This window comes from Perissodus microlepis, chromosome 22 (genome assembly GCF_051167445.1).
Source record: "Perissodus microlepis isolate ML-2025 ecotype Zambia chromosome 22, ASM5116744v1, whole genome shotgun sequence".
In the NCBI taxonomy this organism is placed as follows: Eukaryota; Metazoa; Chordata; class Actinopteri; order Cichliformes; family Cichlidae; genus Perissodus; species Perissodus microlepis.
Window position 1 is genome coordinate 26248584 of NC_140481.1, and position 21088 is coordinate 26269671.

A 21088-nucleotide genomic window follows, 5' to 3' on the forward strand; every position below is an offset into this window, starting at 1 on the left:
TCAAGTTAAGGGCATTTAGATAGAGTGATAGACAGGTAGATGTATGGGAGGGAGATGGGTATAACAGTAAAGATGCAAGGAGCAGAAATAGTGTAAGTAGATACATTTAAATACCTGAGGTCAACCATCCGAAGCAATGGGCACCAGATGGATGAGGATGGGAGTGCAGGCAGCGTGGAGTGGATGGAAATGAGTGTTAGAGATGAAAGAGGAAACTTTCAAGAGTGAAAGAGGTTTAAAAGATGGTCGTGAGACCTGCTATGGTTTGGTTTACAGGAGTAAGCAGAATGGAAAAGATTAATAATTATTTCAGAGGGACATATCAGTTTGACTTTGGAGACAATATTAGAGAGGCTGTTTCCTGGAGGAACCTACCCGAGGGATTAATAAAGACAGATCTATCTATCTATCTATCTATCTATCTATCTATCTATCTATCTATCTATCTATCTATCTATCTATCTATCTATCTATCTATCTATCTATCTATCGATCTATCTATCAACCAATCAATCAATCAATCAATCAATCAATCAATCAATCAATCAATCAGGAGGGAGAGTTGATATACTGGCCAAGGGATGTTGAATATGGAGCTTCCAGGCAGGAGAAAAATAGGAAGACCTCAGAAGATTCAGTGCAGTGAAAAGGGACATGGAGAAGGCTGTTACAGAGGAGGATGCTAAGGATAGAGTAAGATGAACGCAGAGGTTAGCTAAAGCAAGGAGCTGTAAGAAATCGTCTCAGCTCCTTATTTAGAAATGTCTTTCTGTTAGCAAATGCAGAGATTTGTTTTCAATAGGGGGCCTTCTTTAAACTATTTAATGAACTGTGTGCTGTTTAATTGTTTTTTTTATATTATAATACACATTACACTGTGTGGGGTAAAATATTTTGTCTGTTAGTAACACAGGATGAATTTCAGAGTTGCTGTTTATCATAAATGTTCTTTTTTTAATTTGATTATGTCACAGCCTGATCTGTACTAATACTGTGTGTTGCTGACTTTGACAAGTAGAGAGGGAAAGCTGAATGATCAGATTTCAGTGCTGTCTATATTCATAAATGACTTTGTGCAGTAGTATAATATTTAATAGAACAGAAGTAATATTGTGCTGTTTCTGTACATTCACATGAAAATGGCCACAAGAAACTGTGTGTTGATTCCTTCTGCTTTGCTTGCTGTTTTGATAATATCATGTAAATTTAGAGGAGCCGATATTTAAGTGTAGGTTGTCAGAATCATGTTGTATTTATGAGTTGTTTACTTAAAATAAATAAAAATCAGGTCATGTGCAGGTTGCTGAGAAAAGAGGTGAAAGCAAAGTTAAAAAAAAAAAATTGTTGCTTTAATGTAATAATTATATGTTATTTATGTAATATTGTACACAGCATGATTAAAACATGTTATTAAAAACCAATAAAATGTTACATTGCTTAATCATTACAGTAGTCACTACACTAAAACCACAAACTGAAACAGTAAATGTGCTTCCATTTCTTTGGGACTAACTTTACTCCTTTAATTACAGCAGTTCTATTGGTGCTCTGCTCCTGCAAAAAACAAACAAACCCTCCTTCATTGTTAAAAGGTGTTTATAACTGGCATGACTGAATGGTTTACAGCTGTTTGGCTCTGTCCTGTAACTCTTCCCTGTCCTCCTCAGTGTATAGAGCCGAGCCCCACACATTTCTGCTTCATAATAAACGCTGGTATTTTGATGAAACAGAGCAGAACTTAACGTGGAGAGTCACAGGGGGAGACAGGAGGATCCCAAACACCTGCAATAGATGCATTTTGTTTCAGAGACAGCTAAGTTGGCTTTTACAGCCACCCAGTGGATTTGCAATGTTTTTGGTTTTGACCTACAACAAATCAGTGTACAATAAGAAATTCTCTGTGTTTCTTCTTTCAGCACTTCCCACACATTTTATTTGACTTCTTTCTCATATCACACCGCTCACATGCAAAATTGAAATGTCTCTCGAAATGCTGCTGATAATAGAGCTGTGTCAGTGTGATAGATTGTCTGTGGGTTACGGTATCTAATAGTGACTTTAATAAGTACCTGATCATACGTCATCTGCATGATGTATCTACACAGCATTCAGATCAGCTGTTACAGTACACACGGCCAGGACCACACAGGCCCAGCAGTTTGTAGCAGAAGAGTTCACCCAGATGGTTCGCAGATAAGTTGCTCACACATCAGGTCTGCTGGCTTTTGGTTGCTAATTTGCGCTGCAGTCAGCAAAATAATGGTTATCATTTAAATTAGTGCATGGATCACCTGCAGAACGCCCGTACGCACTTCTGGGTGATTGTGCCTAAGTTGCCCCATTTAATATGGCTCAAAGTTTGTTATTATCCCCACTTTTAAACATCATTTGTAGCGCACTGCTCATGCTCCAGAACAGTGAAAATCCCAAAGCTGTTATCAGACAGAAGATCAGCCAAACTAACTGAAATAAGATTTTGGGATTCAGACTAACTCAGACTAACTAGCACTGTTGACCTGTCCCATGTTGACCTAAAGCTGTTCAAATTACATAAATGAACATCATACTTATCTGGCTCAATACGTGCATACATGTACTCGTTGGATCATAGCAAAAGCAGGAATATATAAACAGATTTTTCTCATTTCACTCACAAACATGCGAGTCATTACTGAGTCTGTTTCCAGTGTCTTCTTTGTGACTTCAGGAGCATTTTGTGTTGCACGGGTCTCCGGATGAAAAGTAGTCGTACACACTGACCAGAGGAAACATGGTCACAGCTCCCAGCAGAGAGCCCAGCTGCACTACAGCTCCACACCACACGAGGGCGCTGTGGCCTTCATCACGGAGGATCACCCCAATAATCACCTTCACATACGACAGGGTGAGAATAAAGAGGACCCAGGCCAACACCTGTGGAACAGAAGTAGGTGAGTGCTGCTGTGTTTAAACTTTTCTGCTTATCACAAGGTAAAGAAGTGCAACTTGTCTCCCAACAGGAAACACTGTGAATTGTTTGAGTAACAGAAGTCTACCAGTGCACTCACAATGATAACACCACCTGAGGTATCATTAACCAGCAGTGGGCATGGACTCAGCACTGCCATGATCATAACATAAACTCCAACTCCAGTGCCAATCACTGTGAGGGCTCCCATGAACAGCAGGGATCTGTGAAATGAAACAAATGACATCCCGACTGCAGTTATGGATGCTCTAAGGTTGATATAATGTGGCTGTGGGGGAGGGGCCAGATGAACTATAAAGGAATTTGACATTAGTTGTGCTTAAACAGAGAAAAAGCTAAATAGCATCAGAAAAATATAAAAGTGTCTCCTGTAAGAGGGTTTAAGCAAGTTTTATTCAAACATTTTCTTTATCCATTATTTTTGCATTAAAAACTATGGAGAATATGAAAGAGTGCTGAAGGTTTATTATAATTTTAGCATTTACCTTGTTAAATTTGCCAATGGCACACTTACCTGATTGGTAAGAATATGGCGATGAAGCATGCCAGAGGGTTGGACAACGCAGCTAAACTGGCCGACAGGTGGTAGGCATTGTTCCCGTATGGCATGCACGAGTAGGACTGCACCGAGGGAAGAACCGTGTTGCTCAGAGCGTTCACCCAGGCCAGAATCCCAAAGATATAAAACACCTCCATCCAGCTGTAAGAGCCGGTGCCAAAGCTGCTTCTGGGCTTCTGGTTTTCTGGTCTGTAAGGATCCATCATTGGCTTCTGCCCGACCAACTCCCTGTTTTTTGTTTTTTGTTTCACTCCGTTGGTGTATCTGCTGTTTGGCTGCTCCCTGGCCACAGATGGATGGTAGTTCAGGAGCAGGAAAGCCCCCAGGCACACCAGCATCATGGCACTGAGGAAGAAGAAAAACACCTCAGTCGAGAAGTTTGCAGGCTGATACTGGGCCTGGAGGTCAGAGGTCACAGAACCGTTGGGAATGTTGAGGGTGTAGTTCACAGACTGTGTGCTGTTTATGCAGTGGACGACCCCTGCACCTTGGATCAAAGCCACAAGAGACGGCAGCAGGCCACTCACACCCTCCCCGATGTAGTAGGTGGTCAGATACTGAGACTTGAGACGCATCATGAAGGGCAGGAAGGTGACGGAGGAAGTGCAGTCAACAGCAGCGAGGAAGAAAGTTAAAACAAGGAGAGGCACGCTGCGAGCCACACCTGCTACAACCACAGTCTCCTTCCAGAAGAATCCCAGCAGGAAAGTTGCTACAGTGCCCAGGCCGATGATCACATATATGACAGCTGTCTCGTTCAGAGCGCCTGGTCGGAAACGATGCATCAGAGTGACGAAGAGAGGCCCGATGTTGGCCATCTGGATGATGACTGAGAGGTAGGAGGGCAGGTACCAAGCCTCTGGGATCTGGGGGACAATCAGAGGCAGCTCCACCCACAGACCGTTGATGGAGACCCAGGAGCCCATACCAAACAAACATGCCAACAGGTGAGTGAGAAGGGACATGTTCCTAGGTGGGTTTCTAGAATGAGACAAAGATGTTTAAAGTAGACCTTACTTATTTTATTTATAATGAAATCTCATATTTAACAATAAAATTTGATGACACAAAACATTAGCTGTTGTGTTTCATTCTAGCTTTTTTAACAAATAGACCTCAAATCACTCTTAAATAGTCTGGCTTAAATCTGCATCAGATATGAAACATACAGCAAACAAAACACGACCACCTACTGCACTGTGATCTATTACATAACCTGAGAAAACATCTGACCAGTGCATTGTTTATTTAAACAGAAACTTCATGCAGTGGAGACACTGATCAAAGAAACTGTAAAATAATAGTTTGAAACCAGTGCTACAAAAGACAGTTCTCCAAGTCCCTGAATTTGTTCCTTTACCTTATGAACACATTATTATTATAAAAAAAAAGTCAAATAGTCTCAAAATAAACTATTCTGAATAAATGGCTATGAGCATAATGAAAAAAAAAAAAAAATTTAACAATTTTTAAATACTTGATCGTTAAACTCAGAATATGCATCGCTGCAGATACTCACATTCAGTTTGGTGGAGTTGTTTGAAGAAATCTGCAGACACAAAGGAAAGGAGAAGCCAAAGTCCTGCTCAGTAAACTGTGTGTGTGCGTGTGTGTGCGCCAAAAGGATTAAATCCTGCTTGGGGCGAGTGGGTGTGCGAGCATGTAACCAACCATGACACACGTTGGGTTAACTGATCATTGTCCTAACTTTACATATCTTCACTCTCAGGGCTTTTGCATCATCACATGTTAGGATTTCAAGTCACAGCAACTGTTTCTTTTGCCTTGAAGCAATCGTTGAGTCGGCACTCAAGAATCTACAGAATTCATTAATTCTGCTTAAGGGGATCATGGGAGCAGAGGGGGAAATGGGTGTTTATGCAGCTGAGTTACAAAAACTGCATGAAAAACAAGTGCTGTAACTTTATGTAATAAGGTGGTATTTGCTAATTTTATTCATCAGCTGGTTTTCTGATACTAATATGAAGCCAGGGTTCTCAACGTGGGGCGCACGAGAAAAAGGTGGCCCATGGCAACACTTTATGTGGTCTTTGGCAAAAGCAAGGGAAGAATGCACTCTACTGTACACTCATTTCATTTATCTACAAGTCATGCATTATAAAGCACTGGAGGATGAGAAGGGAACCTTTAAACCCTGCTTTAAAGGAACGACTTTACATTTGCACACACCAACGTGAATGCCTCTCATCCTTCAGCTGTAAAAACCACAATCTGGCTTTTTTAGTAGCTTCAGGTTTATTTCACATTTTGAAATGAAATCATTTCAGTGGTTAGTATTGTTACTGTTCTAATATTTCCCAAGCAGCTGATGTTGACATCAACAGGAGTTGAATTAGATACATTATTAAAGATGGTCAGACGATAGAAGCTGCGTGTGAATTAAGTGCATGACAGGTTCATGAATTGACACTGGATGGATGTTATATCTCCAAACCTGGTGGGGAAAAGGGATAATCCCTCCACACCACTGCAGCAGTTTACTGACCAAAGGAGCAAAATGCAACATTGTATAACTGGACACCTGATTTACTGAATTTGACCAACGTACTTTCTTTATTTGGCAAAGTGAATGTGGATAAAAGCTCAAAGCCATCAGCTGTGTGCCTATAAAATATGGAAATAAATTTCAAGTCACTTTAGTATTCTTACATTGTTAAAATAAATCTTTCATTGCAGTTATCCAGTGTTCTACTTTACAGTCTGTACTGTCTGTTTTCACTACTGTTCTGCAAGTATCTGCGGACAGGGTGGCGGCTTCCACAGGCAAGCGCTGCAAATCTGTAGCAGCCAAAGAGGTTACACACCTTTTTCACACACATACACACATTTTTCCCTTGGCAACTGGTGATTGTCTCAAACCCTGTGTGACTGAAGCCTAATGTTAACTACTGTCTTTACAACTATGCCAGATGTGCAAATTATTTTAGAAATGTTTATATATGGCACACGACACACGACATATGAGTGTAGATGACTTATGTTTAAAACAAAACCCTTTCCAGAACAAACTGCAAGCTCAAAAATACAAAACACAAAAACCAAACTATCCTCAATACTGATATTTTAAAACAACAAAGAGCAGTTTTACCCATGAACAGTTTTATTCATAACATTATTATACAAGACAACGTAAAAAGAAGAAAAAAACAAAATCCATGAATTACATAAATGCAAAATTCAATCCATTTGAAATGACCAAATAACATTTCATTGGTATTAAAACAAAAAGCCCAGTATTACATTGAAATCCTCAAAGCAGCTTAACAGATGTTCTTCCTGTGTAAACAGAAGAGTTTAATAAAGCTGATGCAGTGTAGCAGCATGGTTAGTAAAATTACATTAAATGCATATCAAAGATGCAAAATCATTACTTTAAGGACTTTAAGAACAAAATTCCTTGTTCACTGATTAGTGACTGTCAGGCACGTATCGTTCCCTTAAGATAACATTATCCCAAATGTCAAGTAAACTTAAATCTAAAGAAAACTTTCCATCCATCCATTTCTTCCGCTTATCCAGGGCCAGGTTGCAGAGGCAGCAGCCTAAGCAGAGAAGCCCAGACCTCCCTCTCCCCAGCCGCCGCCTCCAGCTTGCCCAGGAGAACACCAAGGTGTTCCCAGTTCAGCCGAGAGATCAAGAACTGAATGGATCTGACTGCAAAAAGTTACTTCAATATAAATTCTACCATTTTCATGAGGAGCTTAACAGAAAATCTGAATCTGTTTTAAAAAAAATCAATTCAAGGCATAAAAAGGAGGTAGCAACACATCTGAATATAAAATAAAACACTAATGCTGCCTTTCTACATTGAAAGAATGTAGTTATTGAATCATTCGGTTCAGCATCAGTACATGAGGACGAACAAGTTAGCCGTTGTGTCTGAGTGCAAATAACCTTTCACGTGATAGTTGTGATGGGAAAAGTCCATCAGCAGCTCCTCTGCTGCAATAAACAACCTGAACTACAAAGGTTCATTATAAAAAGCACAAAGCACTTTAAAGGTTTTACAGCATCATATGCATTTTACATCCCCCATGGCCAATCCTGCAACACAATGCTCCCATTATTTGGGAATGTTTTTACTTCCACAGACTTGAGACCTCTGAATCAGGAGAGGCTGCCTCATGTGAGACATGATCCTCAAGAAGAAGTAGCTGCAAGAAATACACATTACATCTCTCAGGAACCACAAAAACAAAATTCATTTGGCCATTTCCCATGGGGCAGGAACGAGAGGCGTGTGTGCTTACAGAAAAACTGCACTCATTTCACTCCTGCTAACTGCATTCTTGGACACATTCTTGGCCTCTGGTGAACACGTTGTAGATATTCACCAGAGGAAACATGACGAGAGCTCCGATAAGAGAGCCGGCCTGGATGGAGATGCCGCACCACAGCAGGGCGGTGTGACCCGCCTCGTGAAGCAACGTACCGATCACCACCTTCAGATAGGAAAAGGCACCAGTGAAAACAATCCAGGAGATGACCTGTAGGGGCACAAATGGGCAGGTGAAATCAGTGAAGGATATTAGCAGATTTCAAAACAGAAGAAAATGTGATGGGACTGAAGGAGTGTAGGCCTCTAAAGATCTGTTGTAACTTATGTGGACTCCTGTCTACAATTCTGACTGCTTATAAAGGCTTTTGGATTCATTTTCAGAGGTAAAGTTATACCAATGTACTGTTTTGCTTCATAAAGTACACCGACTGAGGAACTGGGTGCGCGTGAGTGTAATTTACACTCTTATAATCACCGATCGGCACATCGCAACCTGCTCCAAGTATCATTACTGAGCAAGCAACAAGATTTCACTGATTGTAAGGCTTTATGACACTAACACAGCTAGCAGGCTATATTTATAGCTCACTATAAAGATGGGCTATTATTCTCAGGAAGCCGTCATTAGTAGACTTCTTAATCATGATTATTAAAGGTCAGAAAAGTATTCAGTATTCAGGGGTAAAATTTTAAACAATTTTTATACAAGATGTATCACAGCAAAAAATGTGATGACTATATATAGGAAAAATGTTTAAATAAATAAAAACATGCAGAAATGTTAAATATGAAGTGAAAAAAATCTGTTGGGATTTTTGATTCTTAAACACAAAGACAACTGATCATCCAGTACTAAATAATGCAGGTCTGCAACCAAAAAACTGCATAGGATTTTTTGACTGTTTCTTATAGATTTTCACTGAAACCGTGAAAAATATCTTTAAAATTCCATCACGTCAGTTTTTTAGTTTAATTACGTGTACAATTTCCCTTTTCAAACTGAAATCTGGTGTCTTATACTTGAGTCAAAAAAACATATCCAATAATGAATTCTTACATTAATTTAATATTTCTAAGCGTGAGACTCGAGAGAAATACAAATAGAAAATGTGAGGAATTGAGGGGGGTCAGTAGGAGGGGGAGGGTACGGTGGGTTTGGCGGTGTGAGGAGCTCAGATGATCATGGTCCCAACAGGTTTATTTTGTTCATAGTGAAAGGTAAGAAATCTCAGAAAAAGTATGCATGGTTCATTTTAATAAAATATTGATTTTTTTTTTTCATCGCTGTTGTGCTTTTTTTTTTTTATGTAAACTCCTCATGCTTTGCAAAACTGTACATGATAGAGGGAAGTGGAAATCATTTTTGGATTCAGCACCATAAAAAACATAAAATTTAACAAAAATATCCCATGAAGCTGAATTTTTTTTTGCAGACCTGCATAATCAAAGGCTCTATGAAGGCACTCTTTAACCTTAAGATTTCTAGTTCCTAGTTTGCTCTGATTTGGCGCGTTGTACATTCACCTAAAAGCGAAAAGATCCTCAGAGAGGAGACACAAATCCCTTTGAGGTTCGAACCAGGAAGGGCTTAATGAGATTCCCTAAAAATACTAGTTTAAATATGGGAATTCGTTTTCTTTCTTTATATAAAATCAGCTTTATTTTTATTTATCATGCCCATTTAGAAATGTATCCATTGTTGTTATACTACAGATATTAACTAATTTTATTTAAACGTTAAGCTTAAAAATAGTAATTTTGATTCATTTATTTGTTTAAATAAATAAATCAAATTGCTGAAGTTTACAGCTCCTAACTGAGAACCACAGGCTACGTAAGGAGCCATGATGGCCACCACTTCCAGAGGATCATTCCCTTCCCCATCACCCAACCAACATTTGTTGTATCTATAAACAGCTTTGTTTGCTTGTTATTTCTGGCCTTGGCTTAAAGGCCAGATTATTTCTGCTGAAATAATAAACACAACTTCTACTCTTTGTTCAAAGTTGTTTTTGAACAACGACATTTTCAGGATGTGTCTCAGCCTCCTTGACGGGATGCAACACCCCAGCCCAGAAATAAATGAACCCACTCACCACTAAAGCCACACCAGCATGGCTTCCTAGGAGCGGCGGGCAGGGGCTGAGGGCCGCTAACGCCATGAGATAAGCAGCAAATACGCCACCCACCAAAGCCAAAAATCCCAGAGGTGTAGAGGATCTGGAAAAGACAAGTTTTCATGAGAAGAAGTCTAAATATAACAATGAAATCTCACAAATAAGTCTTTATTTCTGTGTTCTCACCTGAGGACAACGAACATGGCCAGAAAACACGCTACGGGATTCGCTATGTTTCCAAGGACCACAGAGAGGTGGAAGGTCATGGTGCCATAGGGCAGGCAGGAGAAGCTCTGCACAGATGGGAGGACTCCATTGGTGAGGGCATTGGAGATGGCGAGGAGCACGAGCAGGAAGATGTTTCGTGGTGTCCAAAATGTCTGAGCCGGTGGCTGATCCTCCACCCGCACCTGCTCCTCAGACACTGGCGTCCCTCCGTTGTACAGCCGGTGCGTCTCTTCTTCATCCTTTGCTGCTGCACCACTGTCAGACTCCTGCGGTGGCAGTGGCTGTGAACCCTGCGTTGACTCTGACGGTCTTCGCGTCAAAGCCAGGAAACTCAGAGCAGAGATCGAGAGCATCACAAACAAGAACCAGAAGAAATTCTGGGCGGGAAAGTTCTCTTTCAAATACTCTGGTTGCACTGTGCCGTTCACAGTTTTACACTCCAGCTTGCCAACACCTTGTCCCAACGCCACAATACAAGGGAACAAGGCGCTGAAACCCTGACCAATGAAGAAAGTGCGGATATACTGAGGTGGGTACCGGAACATGAAAGGCAGAAAGGTCACGTTGGACGTACAGCAAACAAACGATAACACGAAAGTCAAGACCAGGAACGGTACGGATCTCTGCTCTCCTGCCACCATGACAGTGTGGCACCAGAAGACGGCCAGAAAAGCGGACGCCACCACTGCCAGTATCTGGATGCAGTGGATGGCGAGGCGTTCGTTTAAGCGCCCAGGGGCACAGTGGTGTGTGATGGTCACTGCTATTGGTCCCAGGTTCCCAAATGCTATAAGCACTGAGAGGTAAGCAGGCAGGTTCCAGCCTAAAAGAGAAGCAAAACAAACAAGTTAAAGTAATAAGATCTCAATAAGAACACATTTTTACAATTTTGTCTAATAAATGTGTTTTGATTCTTTTGAATTCATATTTGTGTTCTTTTTTAAAAAATAAGGGTACCACATTATTCTGCTGATCTTAAGGTGCTTTTCCAAAACAATTTTGTGCATGTATGTTTCTATTAAACGATGTTAATCTGTTTTTATTGCATCAAGAGTTATTTTGTTATAGAGTGATGCTGCGACCTACTCCCTGAGTTCACAGTAAGTTCAATATTGTGAGTTTACTGCCCTCATCAGGCAGTAAACTCATAATAAAATAACTGGTATTCACTGTGGTGTCTTGTTAACGAAAAGGTGTCCTTTGGATAACCACAAAGACATTAAATGGATATAAGCAAGAAACCTCTGACCAGTGAAAGTGTAAGTAAGCTGGATATGAGCCAGTCTGACAGAATATTAGCCATTTTCAAACATAACTGCAACACAGGAAATTTTTAGTTTGTGTTTTTTTGTGTGTGTTTTCTCAGATTGGCCCTAATATGTGTCAAACAGAGGAATGCATTTAGTGAAACTTTTAGTTGTAGATTTGAGTTTTAGATCAAGATGACACTTAGCCTGTAATAAAGTTTAGTTATATCTAACATGCAGCTGTGTAACATTTATTGAAAACCACGGTTATGTTCATACCTCAGTTTTGACTTTGAGTGGATGAATAATTAAAAACAATTGCTTAAAAACTAAAACAAACATACACCTGGTCTCTTGATCATGACTGGGTCATAACAGCCCTACAAATATGTGATGAACCCACTGACATTTTCTCATAAATATCATCCCATGATGAAGCACTTAATTCTGACAGTATATCGTTGGGCTATTATACTGATATTATACATTCACCAGTCACTTCAATTGGTACACCATGCAAGTACTGTGTTGGATCCCTTACTGCCCTTAGAATTCATGCATGCTGGAAACATTTCTCACAGAGTTTTGGTCCATATTGACATGATAGGATCACACAGCTAATACAGATTTGTCAGCTGCACATCCACGATGAGAATCTCCACCACATCCCAGATGAACTCTATTGCACTGGGATCTGGTGACTGGAGGCCATTAGTGTACAGTGAACTCACTGTCATGTTCAAGTAACCAGTTTGAGATTATTTGAGCACTGTGACATGACACATCAGAAGATGGGTAGACTGTGGTCCTAAAGTGATGGACACGGTGAGCAGCAGTACTCAGACTGTGGCATTTAAATGATGCTCAGTTGGTACTAAGAGACCCAAACTTTGCCAAGTAAATATCCCCAACCTTATTACACCAGCAGCCTCATTGATGCAAGGCAGAATGGATCCATGCTTTCATGTTTTTACACCTAAGTGAGACCCTGTCATCTAAATTTTGCAGCAGAAATTGAGACTCATCAGATGAAGAAACGTTTTCCAATCTTCTGTTGTCCAGTTTTGGGTTTTTTTAGCCTGTGTGAACTGTAGACTAAGTTTCCTGTTCTTAGACAACAGGACTGTGATCCAATGTTGTTTTGGCTGCTAAGGTTTCAGGTTTGTGCAGCTGCTGAGCTACACAGTGGACAGCTTTTCACTTTTAAATAATTTTCTGGAAACTCCAGAGATGTTCATGGGGAAACTTCCAGTAGATAAGCAGTTTCAATTCAGTGACACCAACAAAGGCACTTAAATCATCTTTTTTCCTTCCATTGTGATTCTCAGTTTGAACTTCAACATCATTTTTACCATGTTTACATACCTGAATCCAATGAGTTGTTGCTACGTGACTGGCAGCTGAACAGGTGTGCCTAACAAAGTAACCACTGAGTGTACATAGGTAAATGAGTAAATCTATAGGAAGCATTTGGTTTGCACCAGGCAATGTGGAAAAATAGTAAAGTATGCAAAATTGAAGTAATAAGTAAACAAACATCTAAATATGTACAGCGTGGCTATAGAAAAACAATGGAATAATAAAGGTTACCTTTCAGTCTATCATTATTTTATCATTTACCCGACAAAGGTATAAAGAAGCAATTTGCTTAAAACATAGTTAAAATGTGCACAGTAATCTCTAAACTGGTAACTGTGGACGGCCACAGCTGTTGTACAAATCATCTGTTATAGTTAATTTTCAATTTTGGTGGTGAAAAGTTCCAAAACAAATGAAATTATGGAGACCATGGAGTAAATGTTGGGCCTCAGAAATAATATTGTAAATATATAACACTGAAGTATTTCAATGTTAATGCAGGAGTTATAACTACATAACATCGGATATAACAGCCTATAAACTATACTGCAGATAATGATGACAGGTTTAGCAGTTTAGTATGTAAAGTCTAAACCTGCACATTAACAACAGCTCAGGAACAAAGTAAGAGCGCCATCTCTTAAAAAAACTCGAAAACACAACTACATTTGAATGCTACACCTAACCAATTTTGAATGCATAGACTGATAATGTAACAATAAGGTGGAGATAGCTGTTATTGTTCACCACCGCCTCCAGAGCCTATAGAATTAAACCAATGAACTCAAATAATGTGGAAACGCTGTGATACACGCTATGGATTAGTAAGGGAAAGGTCAAAGCGAAGAAGCGTGGGGTTGTTCCTACAACCTACCTTCGGGCAGCACGCCGACAATCACCGGGAGCTCGACCCACAGACTGTTGACAGAAATCCAGGAACCCATGGCGAACAGAGCCATGAGCCCGTGGCTCACCGCGGCACTGCTCCACCACCCACCGGACATGGTCGCGCTTAGTCCGGCTAATTCAACAGAGAAACGCTAATAAAACACTTGCCTCAGCTTGTGTCCGGCGTGTTCCTCCATACCTCCCTATCTGGGTCTCGAAACAGAGGACGCTTACGCAAAGTTCCGCCCCTTCGGCTGCCTTCGAAACCGCTCGGAACTTTAAAAATCGGTTTAAATTTTTTTATTTCGGCTTTTACGTGTTTCAATTGTGCATTTTTTTCTACTTAAGCAAAGCACACATTCCACACTAGGTTCGCTGCCAAGTTGTATCGTGAATTGTAAAGGTGGTTTATGACCTCTAAGTCATTTTTAATTACCGCTCTCTGGTATGCTGCCATTTCCTACAGCACCGCGTGTTTTCCCTATTCTTACAGTGGTTCTCTGACACATATAAGCTCCAAATTTTTAAAGCAGCGTTTAATATAACACGTTTGGACATTAACTCAATTGGAGCGTTTTCATACTCGATAAGGAATTCTAGACATTCCGACAACCGTGAAGGCACCATCTTGAATAGCCTTGGAGTTCTCTCGTTTGCGATCCAGGGGGCAACTCACAGACGGCTCATTGTAAACAACTGTTACCTTTAAAATAATTAAAGGGGGGTTGCTTGTTTTTTTGTTAAGTTAACACTGATTGTTGCTTAAATTGCGACACTATCTCCCTCTACTTTAACAGCTAATTAGATTCATTACAGCCAAACAATGGGCTTTGCTGCTCTTCTCTAGCATTTTAATAATTAAAAAAAAGAGAAGATCCCAATACTATGACTTTCGATACAGCAGTCCCACTGCCACCCTATTTTTGTTTTTTACCTTTGTGTGGTGTTTATTTAGCTTTAAATAATTTAGATTTATTTAACCCTTTATGTTGTTTTGTGTTGTGAGTTTAAGGTTAAAACAATAAACACAATGATTTTCTTTATAGTGAATTCAGAAAATGGATCCAGCAGACCCAAACAATACACAAGGGTTAAAGGACAAGGGGGCGCAAGAGTTTATGATCATGAACTCGTTGACATAGCTGATTAACTCACTCACACTGAGGCTTGTGATACAAACACAAATGCCCTTCAGATCTGACAAACACGAGGTCACCAACAACAACATCCAGACATTTTGTCGTTTGGTTGATAAATTAAGTAAAATAATTTGACAGTGGTCAATTTCACATCTTTTATGTAAGGATTAGTTACAAACTCATCGACATTATGGCAAAAAAAAAAAATTACTTATAAAAATATCCAGTCTTTCCAACTAATGGCATGTACAAAATAATACATTATGTGATATGTGTGTTTTTGCTTAGTCCGAAGCCATGCAGTCACATGAGGAAGTCACATGATAAGATTTCATCCTCTTGACCTCTTCTCTAGATATCATACAGTTAAAGCACTCATGTGCCGCTGCTGCTTTGACTCGGACCAGTCGCAGCTTCCGTCGTGTTCTGGAGCACCGGCTTCTTTTTGGTCCTTCTAGGCGCCAAAACGATAGAGTAGCCAGGCTTTACGCGCGGAAGTGCAAGCTTCAGCTTCAGTGCCATTTGTGTGCTGTTGTGGAAAACCATATCCAGGTGAGAGTTTGCGTTGTTCAGAATCATTTTCTGATACACGATCTCGCAGCGCAGCCCCTCCCGTTTCTCAGCTCGGGATTTTCCATCGAAACGCAGCATCATTTTATCGACATCCTGCTGAGTTTTGCATGGCCCTCCGTTTCTATTCACTTGAGCTATTATGTAATCCCTGTCCATGTTCTCCTCTATCTCCTCGTACACCTTTATTGCCTTTTCTATTTTGCTGGCATAACCTTTTTTCATCTGTGGACTGCGGGTTTCTTTTGAGGTCCTCCTTCTAACTTCCAAAATGGAAGAGTCAGAGTCGTCAGAGCTCTCATCAGATGAAGCAGATTGGTATTTGTCTTCTTGGGAGCTGCCTGATGACAAGTTCTCATCTACAGAGTACTTTGTTGACTTCTCAGGCCTTTTCCTCTTGTAGGGGTATGTGTGGCCAAAGGGGTACTCCGCCATCAAAACAGAGAATGTGCAACTGACCAACTGCAAGCTCAAATTGGTGGAAGGAATTTGGGAAAATTTTCCTCCTGGCAGAAAATCCTTGAGGTGTTCTTCAGTGACTGAAGCAATCACCTTTATCGTCCTCTTCAAGCAAGCTCTGATCAGATCTCGATTCGTGTGCCACTGCCCACAGTAGTGAAACACTCCGTCAAAGGTTTTCTCTTGCAGTGGGTACTGCAGAAAGACATCCGTAGCCTCCTCTGGTTCCAGCAGAGTTGAAGGATCTTTGGACCAATCGAGAAATTTTTGGTAGAGATAGAGCAAGTACTGGCTGTAGAGCGCGTACTCTCCTCCACTCTTCAGAAGCTGCCAGTAAGGACCGAGGATTTTGCAGTACACAATTGCCAGAACACATACGAGGCTCTGAATCACAGTGTCGTTCGCATCTGCGGCAACACTCTCCAGAATAATGTTCGGGCATTTATCGTTGTTCAGCGACAGCAAATCTGAGAAGAAGAGAGCGATCTCTTTGTGGTGGTGAATAAGACCTGCAGCAGCTTCAAAGTAGGTGTTGAATCTGTTTGACTGATTTACCGCCAGTCTGGAGGGATTATTCTTTTCCTCACAGAAAGCCACCCAGTACTTCCTGTAGTTTTTCTTCTCGGGGGTGCGAGGGCTCAGGATATCACACGCCATGTGAATATACCGTGAGGTGGCGCTTTCTGGAAAATTGACAAAGTTCTTGAATTTAGGGAGCTTATCACGGCCTAGTTTCTCTCCCGCTGACTCAATGATCTCCTTTTCAAAGTCAAATATGTGCTGTTCCACTACATCGTGAACATCAACGAGGAAATTGGCATTGTAGTTTAGAAACATGACAGGAGAGACAAGGGAAATGTGTTCATGCATTGCCTCGAGCTTCTTCTCAAACACTGCCATAGCTGGGTTGTCTTTGAATGTCAGAGCGTACTGATTTTTAAGGAGATCCAGGGAAACCTGCTTGCACACTTCCGTTTTCCCACTGTACACACTGGACAGTTTATGGACAGTCAGCATTGCGATGTCAAGCACAGTCATAGACTCTGCTGTGTTACCCGAGGTTTCGTCTCCACTGTTGGAAACATCCATATCCTCATAATTTCTATGTACAGCAGCATGATCGTTTTGTCCTCTTATTTCATCTCTGTCCATCTCAGGCTCCTCACTTTCCATGATTTCAAAAATCTCGTCTTCCTCTTTGATTATAACTTTTTCATAATCTATGCTCTCATCTCTTCTCATGCGTTTCTTTACAATAAGCTTTGGCTCTTTTATCTGAACCAGTTCAAACGGACTTTGAAGCATATTTTCAACCAATGCATTCCTCCTGTTACTTCTTGTTTCTGAATTGCAGCAAAACGCCTTTAACTTTTTTATTTTGGCTTTGAGGACTTGATATGCCCTTTGAACATTGCCATTCTTACAGTACTGTGAGTTGAAGTTTCTAAGCCAACTTACTAGAACAATTGGGGAAATTTTCTCCCTGCTCACAAAGTTGCTTAGTTCAAGAATCAAGCCGTTTGTGACTTCGATCGACTTTGCCCGATCTGAAAAATCTCTCATTTCCAAAAGATCTTGCCGCTCGACTCCAATGCTATCACATATTGGTCCAACAAAATTAAAATTGACATCTGATTCCAGGAAGACCAGCCTTGCATCATATCCAAGACTCAGTGTTGTGGCAATGCCTCTTCCAATCAAACGGCGAAAATCTGCTGACTGATGTGCGGGGAAGATCCTCTTGAGCCAATCCACAATGGCGATCCACGGAAAATTATTGTCCTCTCTCAAAAGTCCTACTTGGATCATAAGTCTGTTCTTGCAGGGGCCCTTTTCAAGCTCTAATTCTTCTCCTGATTGAGGACCAATGAAGTCTGCAACGAGCTTCCAGTAGTATTCATCTCCTGAAAAATAGAAATCAAAGTAATCAGAAATGTAAACCTTTACGAAGAGGTAAGGCTTTTTAAATGAACTGGTGTTAGGCACAGTCACTATGTGAAGGTTTATCAGCAAAAGTGACTTAAATACAAGCTTTACTAAGTAGCTGTTTACTTGCAATGCATTCAGACTTACTTAGATTGGCTTCAGTCACAGCTGCTTTCCCACAAAGAGAAAAATCTTGACCCTCCTCCATTGTATGCTGTTTTAAAAGAGACAGAGATGAAATTCTTCAGTCCTCAGCCTACAGAAGACGACGTTTTCAAGACAAAAACTGGATGGATAATGCATGACAAATCAGCATGATTAAGATCTGACAGACCAAACAAAATAACAGTGGACGAGAACTTTTCCCTGCTTTTACAATGACAAATTTGTCCTAAATTTGTATGAAGATGAATGACTGAAGCTAAACAGTTAAAACTGTAGCTGATATTTCAAAATGTTATGATCTTAATAATAATTATTGCAGTTTTTCTTGCACATTTTTTATCTTCCCCTACTAAAACCCATAAAGAGTAATAGTTCTAACACATCACAGTGAGAAAAAGTGCATCATGGCACAAACAACAAGTAACAACCATTTCCTTATTGCGTCAAGTCGTTTTATTTTATGTTTTGTATTTTCATAAAATGTCTTGGATCCAGGCCACGTCAAATTTCTCTGAAAAAAAATCACATTAGTGTTAAAAATTTCAGGTCCCTACTGTCATTAGTTTTCATCTTTTCAGAGGGAATTTGAAATTTCACTATCTGCAAAACTACTTGAGCACGGCCCTTCAAATATTTAGGGTACTATGGCTCAACACCACTACCTTCATCCATTAAAAACTATTATTTCAGAATGGACCTGAAATTTGACATAATTCTTATAAAGATGAAAATATTTGGCTTGAGTTTTTTCAGACAAATGTGAGACTTTGCTTTAAGCATCTGCAAAGAAACAACACTGACACTCTGTATTCCCTAAAAAAGAAAACAAGTTGTTTATATTTTATTCTCATTATAATAAAATTTCATGTTACTAAATTGAATCTTTTCCGTTAATCAATCAGACTGATTACTAACAATCTGACTTTCAAACAAAACACATTAAATTTTTTGTTTTTACAAAATTACATTTTCACACAGAGAAACAGTTTACTTTTCACTTGTAAGTATTGCATATATCAGCAACTACATTTCTAATATGTCTGTATTTTATCAAGCATATGCCCAGTTCATGTGTTCATCTGTGATTCAATCCCCCATCTCTTTGTATGTTGTCTCAACCAGACTTTCCTGTAATTTCTAAAGTGGTTTTCAACACTACCAGGCGTTCTGAAGCTCTTTCAAAGTGTTTCTTTGGACACTGGGAGCGTTTTCATCCATTTCTGTACCACTTTCAGAGTATTTTTGTTTTTAAGCCATTTAGCTTAATTATTGAATTATTTGAGTATAAAAACAAACCTAAGTCAAGCGATGACAGCATGTTTATACATATCAGACTACTTATTAGCAGCCTGTCACAAAACACATTATGTGTTGTCATTTAGTTTTAGTTTGTTTGAGCTTATGAAAAATGCCAATGATAGCACAGTCTGACAGACATATAATAGTATTTTTGGATGAACAAGGTGATTCCCAAAGAGCTGTTATCCTAACATATATGCTGAGATATAGTACATGTCATCGTGGTGTGCGTTGTGTCTTTAATAAATCTGAGGAAGCTGGATCTTGTCAAAACTGATAGAATGCACACAGATTTTTACCACAATGCGATACAATTTGGAAAGCATCTGATTGGCTACAACTTCATTTTTCAGCATGACAATGATCCCAATGATCCCTGTCAATGTAGTAAAAGCACACCTGGATAGAAAAGCACACAACTGAACACTCTCAATCACAGGCTGACCTCAACATCACTGAAGCAGTGTGGGATGATATTGGCAGAGAACGGAACAAAGAGCAAGCAACTTCCAAAGAAAACCTTTGAATGCCCTTCAAGAAGCCTGGAGAAGATTTCTTAAAGAAATGACAATAAAGCATGTCTAAAACAATCAAGGCTGCATTGAAGAATATAGATGGTCCTATCAAACATTGACTTTCAAACTTGTTAGAATTGTAGAAACTCAGTTTTTACCTTGTATATTACATTTCCACATATGTTTACATATGTTACAGTGATTTGTTGTACCCATTACCTATTTTTCTAAATATAGCTGGTACTAGTAAAAAATGTAATGTTACAAAAGTGTATGACATATATTCTAACTAGTTAAAATTCCAAAAAGACATATTCATAGTTTAATTTTTACTTCTCAAATAACATTTAATGATCTACAGTAAACACTGTTTTCAGGAGCAACTTAAGTGATCATCATAATTATTTTTAACTGATTAAAACTGAATTAAAGAGAACTACAACTAGTCTAAAGTAGGTAACAAACATGTAAATTATAAAATAAAAATATTAAATATAAATCCCTGCAATGGTGTTTGAATACATGTGAGTTATAAGTTTTTGACTAGCTATTAAAGTTATGCAAAGACAAAGTTATTAATAACATGTTGACAAATAAAAAAAAAGATCTCTGGGTATCTAATTATAGATGTTACTTATCAAAGTGAATTTCTAAAAAGTTGGTCTGTAATTATAACTAGTCAAAAAATAGATGAATAAATAAAATTACCATATCTATGGCTGTTAAATACTACAGGGGTGCATGTCATAGCAGATCAAAAGTACAAAACAACAACTAAACATTCTGCAGAAATAATATATTTAAGTGCACTTGTATGACGAACATGTACATCACATACTAATTTATCTTGTGAGAGGGGCTAAGCTATGTAAAGAATCCTTATTGGATACTATCTGTGTTTTATTATCAGTAAACATGCATAATTAATTCCTAACATGTATAAATACATCGAAATATGTGACTATTCCTGTGATTTAATGGCGTTATAAGCAGGTTTTTCGGGGGAAAAAAGGATTGTAGCTACATCTCTAAGTGAATGCTAATGCTGGACTAAATCTACATGCTAATGCTAGCCTTCTGAGCAACATGCTACTATTAGCACCTACTTTACTAGCACAAAACTAAGCATGCAAAAGTGCAATAATCCGTGATTAATACCTGAGCAGAAAAGATGTGCGGGGTTCTGTAGCGTTCCCAAATAATTTGAACTGTATGCGCTGTAAATTTATGATTTAGTAGTACAAGTTCTTACCCAGAAACAAAAACACCAGGCGCCTGGGACACGCTCCCTCTCAGAATACACCACAACATGAAGGGGTGGAGACCGTGCGCTGCAACAATTGGCTGGT

General features: G+C 39.5%; 3 protein-coding genes across 4 annotated transcripts; all 3 read right to left on the reverse strand.

Annotated features, from left to right (window-relative positions):
- Window positions 1–1327: 1327 nt before the first annotated feature.
- slc52a3-2a (solute carrier family 52 member 3-2a) lies at window positions 1328–5207 on the reverse strand. Its single transcript, XM_084920095.1, has 4 exons — window positions 5047–5207; window positions 3483–4508; window positions 3048–3171; window positions 1328–2913 (listed from the first exon to the last, which is right to left on the reverse strand). Exons 2-4 carry the CDS (start codon window positions 4490–4492, stop codon window positions 2704–2706), a joined length of 1344 nt encoding a protein of 447 aa, XP_084776221.1. The 5' UTR covers window positions 4493–4508; window positions 5047–5207; the 3' UTR covers window positions 1328–2703.
- Window positions 5208–6630: 1423 nt separating this feature from the next.
- slc52a2 (solute carrier family 52 member 2) lies at window positions 6631–13905 on the reverse strand. Its single transcript, XM_084919961.1, has 4 exons — window positions 13653–13905; window positions 10131–10995; window positions 9924–10047; window positions 6631–8035 (listed from the first exon to the last, which is right to left on the reverse strand). The coding sequence occupies exons 1-4, from the start codon at window positions 13780–13782 to the stop codon at window positions 7826–7828; spliced, it is 1329 nt and encodes a 442-aa protein (XP_084776087.1). The 5' UTR covers window positions 13783–13905; the 3' UTR covers window positions 6631–7825.
- An 852-nt stretch (window positions 13906–14757) lies between these two features.
- LOC146363321 (uncharacterized) lies at window positions 14758–21085 on the reverse strand. Of its 2 annotated transcripts, none has more exons than XM_084920046.1 (3): window positions 20992–21085; window positions 17908–17974; window positions 14758–17738 (listed from the first exon to the last, which is right to left on the reverse strand). In XM_084920046.1, exons 2-3 carry the CDS (start codon window positions 17966–17968, stop codon window positions 15181–15183), a joined length of 2619 nt encoding a protein of 872 aa, XP_084776172.1. In that variant the 5' UTR covers window positions 17969–17974; window positions 20992–21085; the 3' UTR covers window positions 14758–15180. The 2 variants fall into 2 exon arrangements, with proteins under 2 accessions (XP_084776172.1, XP_084776171.1); XM_084920045.1 differs by having other exon boundaries at window positions 20898–21044.
- Between the last annotated feature and the right edge of the window lie 3 nt (window positions 21086–21088).